Raw genomic sequence first — 15,719 nt, 5'->3', positions numbered from 1 at the left:
ACCATAGTAGTAGTAGTAGCAGTAGTAGTAGTGCTGCTGCTGCTACTACAAACATAAACACTAAACAACCAGTTCGATTTCAAATTTGTCGAAGATCAAACATGTACGGCAATCGGAATCGTCCACGAAATCATATACAAAACAAATTCACAGAAAGCCCCCACACTTTTTTCTCTGGTTCCCTCCCTCTGTTGTGGATTATTTGGCTGGCCACCAGTATCAATAGCAACAAATTAAATTCATGGCATTAAATTGATTTCCTTTCCCCTTATTTAATAAAGCATTTGGCCTTAGACTTCGGCCTTAAAATATTAAATGTGTATATATCACACAAGACCTAGTTTCGCAAATCACCAGCTGCCAACTTCGTTCTCAAGTCTTTTCTCAAGATTTTGCCCGATGGAGCTTTTGGAATTGAGTCTGTGAAAAATACCCGATTGATCCTCTTGTAGAATACAACCTGCACAATAGTCCCCCTCACAAATATGTAAGCTAAAATGAATTTTCAATTTGTTTATGATGATAGAGGCAGTTTAGAATCGGCAAACATGAGGAGACCGTATTTGACAAAAAAGTTTAGAATTATGATACACATGTAAAATATTTTTGTATAAACAATCGTATCTTTACTATTTGAGTTTGTACAAAACTGTTTGAATAAGTGTTTGTCACTCTAAAATTATTCTAAAATTTAATTTAACCTCTTATTTTTTAGAATTTTTTTTTTCTACTCACGATCACGATAACATGAAAAATGGTTAAAGAGAACTAAAGAAAAATGATTCAACAAGTAAAATTAATACATGATAGTAGGTCGCATGTAATGGTAGAACTAAGACTCTGGTTTAATGAGTGTTATAATGTAGAATCTAAAAGATTGAGTAAACTATAACATAAAATCAGAAAAAAAAAAAATGAAAGGGCAACAATGATGACACTAATGCGAAAATCATAAAGTTAAATAGCTCGTAAAATAAAACTTATAAAATAAAGGTGGCTAAATAAAAAATGTGCCCAAATTTGGTAAAATTTCAATATATTCATTTATGTTTCCTGAAATTTTTCTTAGGCCCGGGCCCGAGCCACTACAGTGTCCCGGCCCTGGACACGTGTTCTTTTTCGACTTAATTTTGGTCAATTAATGATTTTTTATTATCATAATAATTACTGCTTGCATGCTGTTATGCATGCTTACACCATGTGGCAAAACAGTTTTTGTCGGTGCATTTTATTTCTTAGGCCAACTAAATTAGGTGAACAGTAAATTAGTTGCATCTGTTCACCTAATTTTTCGGTGATCCTAATTAACATCCTACGCGAATTTGGAAAATTACTGTTAGTTAGAGTCGATAAAATTTAGTATGAACCAATTATCTAATACGAATAAATAGATATTAATTATTAAATTTAATATAATTTTTAAATGGATCAGGTATGAGTTTTTATTATTTTTTTTGTGTCAAGTTAAAGTTAAAGTTCTAATGACATGATTATATTTTTTATTTTAAATTAATTTATAAGTTTTTATTATCAAAACTTAAATATTAATCATAATTCTCTTTTTATTTTTATTTTTTAGAATGATGAACATATACACAATGTTTAATTTATAAAATTTTATATAAATTTAAAACTTTAATAGTATAAATATATAAAATATTAATAGATATATATTTCAACTCACGAAACCAACATGATCCGATAATTTATTTTACCAGTTTTTAGTTATGAGAAAAAAAAATCACCTGTTTTGAGATGTATTGCTTGATTTCGTCCTCGGTGATTTTAGAACCGTTGGATCTTACAACAAATGCAACTGGCACTTCTCCAGCTGCCTCATCTTTCATGCTGAAAAAAAACAGGCGTCAACAGGAAGCAATTATTATTTGAAAGTAACCGAGTGATGATACAATAAATGCGCTAAGCCGTGGGTAGACTTACGGTACAACCGCAGCATCAGAGATGTTGGGATGGGCAATCAACATCGCTTCCAGCTCAGCAGGCGCCACCTGGAACCCTTTGAACTTGATCAGTTCTTTCAATCTGTCAACGATGAATAGCTCATCCTCATCGTCAATGTATCCTATGTCACCCGTGTGGAGCCATCCTTCTTTGTCTATGGTTGTTTCAGTGGCCTCACGGTCATTCAAGTAACCTGTCAAATAATTCATTCAATTTAATCCAAGTAAACTTTTTTTTTTCTTTTCTCGGGTTTTTTTTATTATTATTATAAGGGACTAATGTCCACGATTATGACTTACATGAAAATATTTACTAATATATTTACAATTAGATAATTATTAGGACGAAAGTCTAAATTTTGACCATCTCAAATATTCGATATGCCCGCTCCATTTTGAGCCTCTTTAATATTCGAGAGACGTCCACTCCACTTTCATTTCGAAAGAGAAAAGATTGATTTTACACAATTATTTATAAAATTAAGAAGAAAAAATTAACCTCCACTTAAGCCGCTGTCCTCACGAGTATGAGAGCAACCGCTCAACCACTCGGTCAAATCTCTTAAATATTCGAGAAATATTCACTCTATTCTTATTTGGAGAAAAAAAAACACTGTCTTTACACAATTATTTACATAATTGAAAAAAAAATTTCAGCCCGTGCTTAAATTGCTGCCCTCACAAGTGTGAAAGCAACAGCTCATCTACTCTGCCAAAGGTTTATTAAAACTATGAATGTATGCCTTAATTAATGCTCTACAAATTATAACTTATAAATTAATGTCAGCGTAGTTCAGATATCTATGCCAAAATTGTGGAAAAATAAGTTTTAGGTCACCAGTGAGGAGACTCGAACACGAGACCCCATCTCACCACAACTTTAGTGAAGAAGTAATTTTAAAATTACAAGCAACGTTATTATTTTATCGGGAAAAAATCTTTTATCTGCTGATACAATGAAATTGTCCAATAAAAGATTGATAAGTGGAGGAATTAAAAAGGAAACGGGAAAAGATAATATTGTTGTCGTCTTGAAGAGATTGACGAGTGAGGGGATATGTGGGACCAAACATAAGACCATGCACTTTAATTTTTTGAAACCTATTAAATTAAAAATGAAAAAGAAAAACTTTTTTCCCACAGATTGAAATGATACTTATCCAGCTCCAAATTAAAAATGACATCCTATTACCGATGGGGCTTGGGAGGAGAATTTTTACGCTTACAATATGTGAGAGTAGTGATGAAAGATTTTATAAAAATATTATTAAGGTTAGTTTTAATTTTTTTTAATTATAAAATAATTGAGTAAAAATATTTTTTTTTCATAAAATATAAATAAAATAGACAATTCTTAAATATTAGAGAGTTTTTAAAAATGTAAATAATGCTTATTACTCTCATCGTACTAGCAGTGGAAAAGAAATTTTAAAATTTTTTATATATATTATAATTAATTAATGTATGTATGATATATATAATTTAATTTAATTTAACACATATGTATAGTATGTATTATTTATTTTTTTAACGATTGACATGATTCCTATCAAATATTTTAGAGTTTCTCATGGTGGAAATATCTCACGCAAAGTCCAAAGTCTCTCTCTTTATCACCCACTAAATGTTTGACAAGTAAATTTAAAGTTTTAATTGAAAAAAATTAATAATCAAGGTATTCATGACCATACATAAAAAAGGAGACTAGTGGTTAAAAGAGTAAGTAGATCTTGTGGTCGTGACTTTTGGATATCGGACAAGGTTAGTCACCATCAAGGATAGTGAATTATGAGGTTTGATTTTTAACTTATTTGTGTCCACTCATGCATAAATAAAAACTCAAATATATAAAGGCTGTAGATGAACGATTGTTTTCCTTTTCTTTTTGTTTGCTAGTTCACACTCAGATGATGCAACGAAATATTGAACCCATTTATGCTTTAGGCAGGGGATGAGGTTGACACCTACACCGACGATTAAATTTGGGGTAAAACTTAAAACTAATTTTAATTTTTCCTCCTCAATATTACATTATTATCTTAATCTTGATGATTAAGACCCAGTGAGTCTTAAATCGACTAGTAAAACAGCATGCTACAATCGAAGGCCGAAGGGTATTAATTAAGTCATGGTTAAAGTAACAAAATTCCATATGCCCTGTGCCCCTCTTGCCCATCCTCCAATTTGCGTGTGCATCCAATAAAAATGAACTATATGTAGCACACAATAGAAAGTAAAAATGGAGCATATATATGATATGTACCTTTCATGATCTGGGCGCCTCTAATGCAAATCTCCCCAGCTTGGTTTCGGGGAAGTGAAATGCCGGTATCAGGATGAACAATCTTCATCTCGGCGTTCCTCACGACGGTGCCGCAGGCACCGGATTTTATCTCAAAGGGTTCCTTGGCAAATGCCAAACACATTGATAGAACTGGTCCTGCTTCCGTCATCCCATAACCCTGCACGTTTGATTGGCTTTCACAATAATTATAAATAATAACCATTTGGTCATTTGCCGCATTTATTTTATTACATACAGATTGAATAATCTTAGTGCAACAAGTTAATTTAGCAGTATCATATTATTTTATTTGTACATGTACATTTGTATTTTGAAGAGAATCAAAAAACAAATAATAATAATATAAAACATGTGGATATTTAATAATATGTCACGTTAATTTTTATAAATAAATTTTGATTATCAATTGCACAAAACTTGTATAACTAGTTATATTAATTAATAACTAAAAAGACGCGGTGACTTCCTTTTCCTCCAACCTACCTATGTTAAAAAGCCTTTTTTTTTTTTTAGACTGATTAATCATCAGATTACTGCATTACACAGATATTTACAACAACTGCTTATTGTAGCAGAAGTATTACACTGATATTTACAATCAGATATACATGATTGGGACTTACATTATTAAAATGAATTCTATGAAGTACATGCCCAATACAAATAACCCCTCACAGGAGAGAATGTCCATACTCCACTTGCATTTCGCAAGGGAGAAAGATATAAAGAACATTTAGCTCCCACAATACTTTTGTGGGGGCTATAACCGCTGCCCTCACAAGCAAAAAAAAAAAAAAAAAAAGCCTTTTCTTAAAGAGAGGAGAGACACACACACAAAAAAAAAAAGACTAGGATATATATATATAGATATATTTTGGGTAACGTCAACAAATTAAATGACACTAAATATTTCTTGTGACGCTGAATAGGTAATTCCTGAATTGGGAGAAGAACATTAATGGGACGTTTCCGGCCCTGCCAAAATAATATAAGAGAGCTAACAATCACAAAGCACACGACAAACAAACAAAAAGAAGAAAAAAAAAATCAAATGCAAATATCTTTTAAAAAAAAAAACGAAATTCAAAATATAAGTTACCCACCACACATAGAACTAATTAATTGATATTTTATCATATGAAAGAAAATAAAAAAAAAAAATAAAAAGTAAAAAAGACAAAGAGACCAAACCTGTCCGAGCTTGGCATGAGGGAGCTTAGCTCTCACAGCATCTTCAAGTTCCTTCCCCATAGGTGCAGCTCCGGACATGACCGTCCGAATCGACGACATGTCGTACTTATCGACATCCCCGCTCTTGGCTACCGCCAAAACAATCGGCGGCACGAACGGCGCAACCGTCACTTTATATTTTTGTACTAGTTCCATCAACTTAACAATCTCGAATTTTTGCATGATCAAGATTGCGGCACCAACTCTTAAGGCACATAGCAAGACTGAGTTGAGCGAATAAATATGAAACAAAGGCAACACACACAAGATAACATCTTCTTTGTGGAGATACAAATTCGGGTTTTCTCCATCAACTTGTTGGGCCACGCTTGTGACGAGTCCCCTGTGTGTTAACATGACACCCTTTGGTAACCCCGTGGTCCCGGACGAATAAGGAAGCGCCACGACGTCGTCGGGATTGATCTTGACGGCGGGGATTTCATTCTCATCCGCTTGAGTGATCAGCTCCGAGAAATGTAAACAATTCTCAGGCGGGGGATCGATTGTCACAATTCTGGCACCGTGATGCTCTGATAAATCTCTCACTTTATCGTTATAAACTGCTTGTGTTATGATGATTTTCGCCTTGGAAGCGATTGCTTGTTTGGCAATTTCAGCTGGGGTGTAAAATGGATTGGCAGTAGTACTTGTGGCGCCAATATATGAGGCGCCAAGAAATGCAAAGACAAATTGAGGGCAGTTTTGGAGCAAAAGCATGATCACATCGCCTTTTTGGACGCCTAATTTACTTAGCCCGGCAGCGAATTTACGTGAGGTGAGCTCAACGTCGGCGTAGGTGTAGACGTCGCCGGTGGGGCCATTGATGATGCAGGGGCGGTCTGCGAATTGGGAAATGTTTTCAAAGCAGTAAGTGTGTAAAGGGAGGTGATTTGGGATGTAAATATCGGGCAACTTTGATCGGAAAATGAATTCTTGGTGATCTTGTTTGGCCTCCATTTTTGCAAAGAGAATATGGATATGAGAGAAATGAGAGAGGGAGAAATTTTGGGAAGCAAAGGGGATGGTGAGTGTTTGGTTATTTTTGCTTCCCTGAGTTGGTTTTGAGTATTGGTTGAGTTAATATACAAAGTAGGTGAAGGTAGAAGAAAAGGAGGTGGTGAGATTGATTGAGTAGTTGATTTAGAATTTGCCAAGAGAAGAAATTGACAATCAGTTTTCTTAAAATAGGGTGCTATTAATTAAATATTACGTATATATCTTAGCATATATATTTCCAATACAACCCTACTCTCATATGACACGAAGAACAAATTTTTGTCGTTAAATAAAAATTTTCTTGCTTGTTTTGTACCACGAATGTGGCATTCTAGGATTGCATGCATTAACTTATCATATTGATATTACACGTATTGATATTGCACATTAACACTAAATATCCATTTAAATAGATAAAATTTACAAAGTATGAATATCTATTTTTGAAACGAATCAAATTTAACTGTCCATTTTTAAAACATGAGAGTTTAATTATTTGTTAAGTCAAACATTGGAGGTGCTGATATCCTTACATTGTTGATTAATATTTATCTTTAGATTATTAAATCAGGCAGTAGTAATTTTACAGAATCATTTGACAATCATCAAGAAATTGATTTTATGATGTAATTTTACAAGAACCGTTCCATCGTGCTCTTCTTGGAAATGGGTTTACGTGAGAGGGCGTACTTGGGGATAGACTATGGTGCGTGAAAGTCATCAGCTTTGACTGTAAGCCACCAATTATAAGCCACGGAGGATGTGACCAACCAGTTATGTGGGCATTGCATGTGCGTACTTTAACCCTTTTTGGGGTAATGATGAGGCGGTCGTTTTGCACCAAGCGACACCACATACCTGTCTGCGACTCTACAACCACTAAATTTGATTGTGGTCATAAAGGATTTCAATTTCCCCGCTAAAGTAGTTCAAGAGAGACTAATACTTATGTGAGACAAACACACACATATGTAATCAATTCGGGATCTGGAACTTTTTTTACCCATTATTTCGAAATAAATAAAGGATCATCAAATTTGAATCCAATGATACTTTATATATAACTTAGAATAAAATCTAAGAAAACTATTACACCATATATTGTAATAGTGTAGTGTAATGTTATTATACTATTACAGTATATGGTGTAATAGTTTTCTTAAATTTTAATAAAATTTGTGATCTTTAAAAAAATGAAGATGTCATTAAAATACAAAAAATCATATATTAGAGGATGTGTTTTTTTTTTCCTTATCCATTAATATATTGAAATTTATAATTTTTTTTTTGTTTTTTAGTATCCTCAATTTTTTTGTTAACATGAACCCACATCCACACACAGTATAACTATTGTCTATTAATGAATAATAAAAATTATTTTTCATCCTTACGAGAATGGTAAACATATATTTGGCAGGTAATCGCCATTGCTAAAACATGCTTAATAGATACTTTTGGAAGGTTATTATAGAGTTTTGAAAAGAGTAAAAAGTCCTTTTCACCCTTAAGGTTTGATGCAATAACTCACTTCATTACTATTTAAATAATAGGCCAAAACACTCTTTCATTTTTTTTTTTAAAGGTAAGAGGGGTGGGCAAACTCAAATACAATTTTTTACCCCCCTTACCACCCCCAATAATCGAACCCGGGTTTTGATAAAGGTTATAGCTGCACTGCAACCAATCTGACCACGCCCTTGGGAGCCCAAAACACTTTTTCTTTAATTTACCATTATCTTAGTGTATAATCATTAAAGGCAAAATAGTATTTTCAATTAAATATATACAAACTATTTTAAAATAAAATTCTCAAATATAATTAAATAACATCTGTAGAAATTTAAAATTTAAGGATAACTTAATGAATAAACAATTACCCTAACTTTATTATTATTATTGTTATTATTTAATTCAACAATCACTATCAATATCGAAGTCAAGGATAAGGTAAAAGATAACAAAATACGGATTCTAGTGCAATGTATTTTATTCTATAATATTTGTATTTATTATTATTATTATTAAAAAATTTAGCTGACTTCTTTAGAAAAAAAAAATAGTGAACATGCGCGTGTGCGCACACACACTCATACACGCACACACATATATATATTGCATAGTCTTTTGTGTTATTTTTGTTTCATTATGTTATCTTTCAATTTTAAATTTATGCACAAAATCAGATGTCATTTAATTGTTCTTGAAATTTTTATTTTAAAATGGTTTGTATTTATTTAATTGAAAATTCTATTTTGCCCTCAATGAATTATATAATAAAGTAATGCTGAATTCACAGAATTGTATTTTGAATTATTATTTAAAAAATAAGAATAAAGGAATATTGTTTAAAAAGTAAGGATGAAATAAACTATTATATCAAATCTTTAGAATGAAAAGGATTTTTTCTTTTTAAAAAATTTAGAAAAATATAGTTGTGACTTATAAGTTTTCTTTTTCAAATTAGTTATGAATAATATGTAATTATTAATTTATTGTTACTCTTTATTTTGCATCTTATTCAATTTCCTAGCCTGCCGAGGTTCAGAAAAAAGAATGCCGATCCCGATGATATTTGTTATGCAACGTAAAGTTGCTCTTGTTTTACATTCTTCACTCTGATTGAATCGTCGGGCCATTTTAATGCACTTTTTTAAAAATCTATTTTCTCTTTTTGCCTTCTACGTGGATTGGCCCTGCTATCCAATTTTTTTTTGTCATTCATTTTTTTTTTTACCACGAAGTATTTTAGGGAGGGTCTCAATTGTGGAAGGTACCTTTAAGCTCATACCACAATCTAAATTAGAAGTTTTTGCTCGAATCGAGAGGAACATGTTCTCCCAATAAAAGCGACTTCCCTACGACTCGAACTAGGAAACAAATCCAATCAAACCACTTAAGGGGACTCCATTACCAGTGGAGCCAACACTTTGTTGGTTTTGTCATTCATTTGTTTTAATGTTCCTTTTATATTGGTGGACCACCAGTTAACCACAGGAATAATAATGCATTTATTGCCATTCACGATTATCCTTTTATTCATTTTTGGCTATATACATAAACTTTAAAGATGTGTTTGATATTGTTTTTCATACAGTGTTTTTAATTTTGTTTTATAGAATAAGAATAATTATTTTTTTATAAAAATAAAAACATGTTTGATAGCTTACTTTTAAACTAATGTCTAAAAAAAACTGTAAAAATATATTTGGTAGTTTGTCTTAAAAAATAATGAAGAATTATTTGATATATATTTAAAAAGATTAAATTTCAACAATTACATTATAATAATATATGTATCTAATTTTAATATGTTTTCAAAATAAAATTTAGTCAAAATTTAAGAAAAATATCATCCGTTGATTTTGTAAATTTCTTAAGTTTTGAAAGAAATTAATTTTGTATTTAAATGATTTGTGAGAATTTTAAAACTTATTTATTGATTGTTATATTTATTTATTTTAATTAATGTATGCATAGCAGTTTTTTCATTACAAATTTATTATATTAAAATAATTTATTTATCTAACAAACATGTAGGACCTACTAGATTTTAGTGGTAATTATTGCATTGGAAGTGTGGGACGTATGATGATAAAAAACAAAAAGGTAGAGAACGCCAATTTGGTTCAAAAACACATTTTTTTTTTTTAATTTTTGTATTTTTTGTTTATGGTTCAAAAACGCATCCACTAAACAAGTTCTACACTTTTATGTTTTCATAAAACAAAAAACGGCTAGTCAAAAACAATACCAAACACACTCTAAAATACCCTATATATTTTCACTTGTAATTTTGGCATTCATATTTAATTTGTTTGTTTCCTATCTATATTATGGTAAAAAATGAAAAAAAAAATGTGGTTACAATTTTTTTTTTCCTTATAGGCTTTTTTAATTATAGTTAAACAGTCATCATTATTTAGATGACAAACTCATCTTCTTCCCTTTAGATCCTCACAAGTGATAATTACAAGCAGTGTTTGTCTTCATACGTGAGATTCAATAGTATGATCGATTGTAACATAATAATTATAAATCGTCGACAAATTATGTAAAACGATAATTGACTTGATGCAAATTAAGTTCCCAACTAAAGAAACTCGAAGTTCTCACCTATCACATCTACTACGTATCAAACTTCTTTTGCTAATTTTCAATTTTGATCCAAACAAATGAGAGGTGAAGGATGATTCAATTAATAATCGTATGAAAGAAGAAAGAAAATGAATTTCGTGTATGCTTTGATCATTCTTCTGGTTGCAAATCATTTTCAATTAGGCTCCTTGATAACCTAACTACGGATTTGGTCATGCATGTGAATCTCAAATGGCGTTACACTAAATAGATTTTAAATGAGCTATAAATGAAAGTCCAACCAATCTCTATTAATTTATAGCTCATTTAAAAATCAAAACTATATTTTTTAAGAACATTGATTATCTTATGTTTTAGTTGGTGATTAGATTCAACAGTCAAACAATATGTAATTTACATCTGATTTATAGATTACTATTATGTTTTAGTCACATAACGTAATATGATAAATTAACTTCATTAATCGTCTATAGATGATCTGTTTAGCATACGCATTACGTGAAAACCCTTACACCGGTCCAATGATCCCCCGTCATATGTGGGAGGAAAAAAAATAGAAAAAAAAGTTAGAAAATTAATGTGATTTTTATTCCCACAACTGTTCAATAAAGAATTGATACTACCCGTATACTTTGTCATAATTGTAACTTGAAAAAGTAATATTTAACAAACCAGTCAAACTTTATTATATATCATTACACAGTAGCTCTGGATTACACGCCATGTCACTGAATACCAGAGGAGGAGATTATGTTTGAATTTAAAAAAATAATAATAATCTTTTAATAAGATAATAAAAAAGATCAGAAAGTTAGAACATCAGAAATAAGCATTAATTTTTATCTCATTGTATGCAACAAAAATGTCGTATGTTTATCAAATATTCCAAAACTGGGTTCAGTACCCCCGCAAAGGGATTGAATTTTCAATCAATGCATGACTGGATCTTTTAGTTTTTCTAACATGAATGTGTAAAGCATCGCCCTCCTCGGTTTCGCCAAAAAAAAAAAATTGTAACAAGCTCAAGTATTGAATTCTTTCTTTTTTTTTTAATTTTTTTTTCTTTAAAAAAAGTAGCAGAACAGGGCAAAGTTGACCCCATTTCAAGGCTTCAGAGCGATGGCAAGACCCATTTTGGGAGCAGAATTAATGGCCTTTGAGTCGTACTCAGCCGAAACAGTTACCAGTGACTTAGGTCGCCATTCACGCTGAAATTGCACCGCAAACTTCCCACCATCTGAGAGTCGTGTTTTTACCAATGTCAATGGATCTACGAGATGTGAGCTTCCAATGGTGAAACTGTTTTGATATGTAGAAAATCTATGAGTCATTTCAGCGGCAACTGAAGTGAATGGATCCACAGCATGAATGTATGATGCCTTGAGTGCCTGTCCCTTATCCGCCCTAAGTAGACAAAAATGGTGCAAATTTTAGAGGCAGGACAGCTTAGAACAAACTGTTCTGAAAATAGAAAAAGAAAGAAAAATCAAACAGCTGATGGAACTAAAAAACCACATGAAATAATCTCATAGATATAGACATAAATCCAGTCTCATTTGGTGAACTTTGACAAATTGGTCCCAATGCAAGTGTGTTCCTTTTCTTGAATTTTATTTTAAACTTTTGGTTCAAAACTGACCAATGGTCCAGATTTAGGTGAAGATGCCTGCTTGCTTAAAAAAATGTGTACTATACTGCTACCTTAAAAAATGTGTAAAATTTGTTTAAACAAGTAATAGACACCACAATTCAGTTTGATTTCACCAAAATAAACCGACAGAATGCAAATAAATTACTTCAAAGTAGTTGCTGAAAGCAAAAGCTCACTGTTCACTGGAAAAAACTAGGATTCCCCTAAGATCCACCCATGTTATCCTTCAATTTTGAAGGTCTGATGAGGCTTCTACTAATAATATTCTTTCTTTTGTTCATAATATTCACAGGTTACAAGACTCCCAACCAGATGGAACCTGGAAGCACCAAAGGCTTTAACAGAAGTTTAATGACCACAATTTTACCAGGTCGTGCTAATGTGAAAACTTGGCATCATAATTCTCACAATCACATGATAATAACAATTATACAGTGACCAGGAGTTGCTAGTAATCACCTATTAAATTTGAAAGCCAAACAGAAGCTCAATCTACATAAAAAGAAAGCTCACATTCCTTTTTTTCTTTCTTTGCCAGAACAATAAGAATTATTTAGGACATTGGACAGTGTGTAACCACATATTCCTGTAAAACTGCTTGTCAGTTGCAACATCTAAAGCTCATCATTTTGTAGTCATCATGTTGGGCATCTGAATCCTACATCAGACAATAGTACGATGCCTTGCTACCTATGCGTTAACCATTCCTCATTAAACCATACAAATAGTACATTCGACTACAGGACTGCCAAGCAAGACACACAAAAACATTTTCCGCAAAAAGATTTCATAGACACTTACAGTAAGAGGGCAGCAGAGAAATCTGGCTTGTTCAAGCCAATCCCAGCAGTGTACTTAATGAATGAAGCAGAAGCTGTATCAAATCCGACTTCACCACCTAAAACAAGCTCTTTACTTCCAATTGTTGCTGATAGCTCCAAAAGTGGGGTTGGATTAAGGCCAATACTGGAATCAATGGCAGCATGGGGATGAAGGTACTGGAGATCCAACTGAGTTTATGATATAACAAAAGAGTCAGATACCTTTTACAGCATTCTGAATTGATTACTTCCAAAATAACATTTTCTACAATTTGCCAGACATACAACATAATATACACCACAGGAAGTTTTGTAGAGAAATATTAAATTTGTTTTTCTGCAATCATGGAGGCTCCTTCAGAAACAAATATTAGTTAATTAAACAGAATAAATCATGTGGGTATGGATAACACCGCAGATTCGATGAGATGAAAATGTAACTGGACAAGTTCACGTTCATTGACGAATTTTTCTCTAAAGAGAATAAAAGATGTTGGAAGAACAGGATTTTCAAGCACAATGGGGAAGTAAGGACCATCACATGCTGCAAGTGTAAATGTTTTCCGCTACCATGTGCAATTGTAAATATACAAGACTTGAGACAGCAAATTCGTCTTGGTTGGACCAATGCCTAAGGAAATTCAATTTTAAAGCCCTCAAATATAAATTTTGATCCAACACATCAATATTTTCTCTTTCCCATGCTACACCAACTAACAATTGCCTTACTCCAACTTGCCTCTCCAATTTTCTAAGCAGGTTGTAGTGATGCATCAACTCAGTCATTTTAAAGAAATAAGTAAAATAGATCTCACATACAGTAAAATGAAAATTTCTGAATTATAACTGGTTCTCCCGTTTCTAATCTTCATCTGACACGTCTTAAGCTTCACATTTCCAGCTCTACCATCTATGGTCAAAACTACAACTACATTCACTAGGACATATGAAAGAACGCATTTGTGACTACTCTCACTTAAAGAAACTTAATAATTCTTAAGTTTCAAGAGATCAATGATTCTTGGCAATAAGATGAAATTCACCGCAATCTCCTCAGCAAAGATGAATAAAATACTAAATGCATTACAGTTATAGGCAGCGTGAGCATCCTTTTTTGACGATAGGGGTAAAATCACTGACCTTGCCAGACTTGTGATCTGGTATTCTGAAGCTCAGAGCTGCTTTGGTAGATGGCAAGATATCAACCATAGTTACTTTTGTAGATACCTGCAGATAAGTAGATTTTGCAGAAAATGTTAAAACTGTTGAGAATACACACCAGAGATTTAAATCATGAAGCATTTATTCTGCAACGCTGTATAATAGCATGCGTCATCAAACCCAATTAAGAATAGCCAAATCTTCACTTACACTAGAATAAGTATCAACTTTCACATCCACAGTAGTATTTCCACTCTTGTACACACTATTTATGTCACCAATAAAAATTTCATCCTTCTTCAGACCTGTTGCTGAAAGTCCCTGCACCATATAATTCAAAATTAGCATTCCCAGCCAAATTCCTTAAATATTGAAAATAACAAGCATGCGAAAGCTTATTACAGAATGACATATTTAGTCATACATTAGTGTCTTGAACAACTTTTGCATGCCTAGGTATATACCCAAGGAGAAAAAAACATAAAGATAAAGTACTGAGAAGAATGTGCAGTGTTCAAAGCTGTTTAGGTTCTCTAAGCATAGACAAGAGACACGTTCTAGCTAGGGAAACAATAGTCTAAATTAATATATGTTTGGACACTAAACAGAGAGCACTTCCGACAAATAGGTAATTAAAATCCAGCAACACAAGTGCAAAATGCAAAAGTTGAAGCAGAGAATACCAGGCCAGTGGAGCTTGGCACCGAGAGAGTAAACTTGTGCCCAAAATCGTAATCTTTGTTCAAGAGGTCTGCACACAAACGTAAGTAAATGGCATTTAATAAATAAAGCAAGTAAATAGCTGAAATTCAAACATTAAACAAAGTGATGTAGCATTAAGAGCCCATAACATGTCTCATTACAAACATTTGATTACAGCATCTCCACTGCATCACATTTGTTTGAAACTTACATTTAGACCATCAAGTTAATTTGCAAATTTGCATTTAAAGAAATTAATATGCAAGTTTGCGCTTCAAGAAAAAAATCTTTTTTTTTTTAATTTCCATATATCAACCTAAACACAAATATGTACCTTTGGCTCTCTTGCCAACATCAGAAAACGGTGCCGGATTGCTCCCCATCTCTTCTCAGAAACGATAAAATACACTGTAATCTGAAAATTACGCAAATATAATATTAAATCAATAACAATAAAGCTAGAAAAAGCAAAAATGAACAAATAATTTAATTACATATGAAGAAGAAGACTTACAATGGAGAAAAGCGGCTGTTCGGACCGCTTCAGGCGACAGCTTGCTTGCGAGAAAAAGATATTTTGCACTGGCAGTGTATTTTTTCCCTTTTTTTCTCACCAAGGCCGGGGCGAAGGTCAAGGGGCTTGGCGTAGGCAGCGATTAGGTCACAGCTGATTGACGTTGACAGCTGACACGTGGATATTCATTAACCGGGAATGTTTATTGTGTAGAGGTATTTATTGGTCCGTCATCGGCAGTACAGTCACTGACGGGTGAGAAAGATCACAAGTGAATTACTGA

At 32.6% G+C, this 15,719-nt stretch overlaps 2 protein-coding genes across 2 annotated transcripts; both read right to left on the bottom strand.

Annotated features, from left to right (window-relative positions):
- Positions 1-54: 54 nt before the first annotated feature.
- Positions 55-6,622, bottom strand: LOC102629456 (4-coumarate--CoA ligase CCL1-like). Its single transcript, XM_006474105.4, has 5 exons — positions 5,458-6,622; positions 4,225-4,423; positions 1,942-2,155; positions 1,746-1,848; positions 55-460 (listed from the first exon to the last, which is right to left on the bottom strand). Exons 1-5 carry the CDS (start codon positions 6,451-6,453, stop codon positions 338-340), a joined length of 1,635 nt encoding a protein of 544 aa, XP_006474168.1. The 5' UTR covers positions 6,454-6,622; the 3' UTR covers positions 55-337.
- A 4,784-nt stretch (positions 6,623-11,406) lies between these two features.
- On the bottom strand, positions 11,407-15,601 carry LOC102629750 (mitochondrial outer membrane protein porin 4). Its single transcript, XM_006474106.4, has 7 exons — positions 15,437-15,601; positions 15,257-15,337; positions 14,904-14,971; positions 14,431-14,541; positions 14,200-14,286; positions 13,040-13,248; positions 11,407-11,991 (listed from the first exon to the last, which is right to left on the bottom strand). The coding sequence occupies exons 2-7, from the start codon at positions 15,303-15,305 to the stop codon at positions 11,691-11,693; spliced, it is 825 nt and encodes a 274-aa protein (XP_006474169.1). The 5' UTR covers positions 15,306-15,337; positions 15,437-15,601; the 3' UTR covers positions 11,407-11,690.
- Positions 15,602-15,719: the final 118 nt, after the last annotated feature.

The sequence above is a fragment of the Citrus sinensis genome, chromosome 9 (genome assembly GCF_022201045.2).
Source record: "Citrus sinensis cultivar Valencia sweet orange chromosome 9, DVS_A1.0, whole genome shotgun sequence".
NCBI classification, from domain to species: Eukaryota; Viridiplantae; Streptophyta; class Magnoliopsida; order Sapindales; family Rutaceae; genus Citrus; species Citrus sinensis.
The sequence above is the reverse complement of the archived record's forward strand: the minus strand, read 5'-3'. Positions and strand labels throughout refer to the sequence as shown.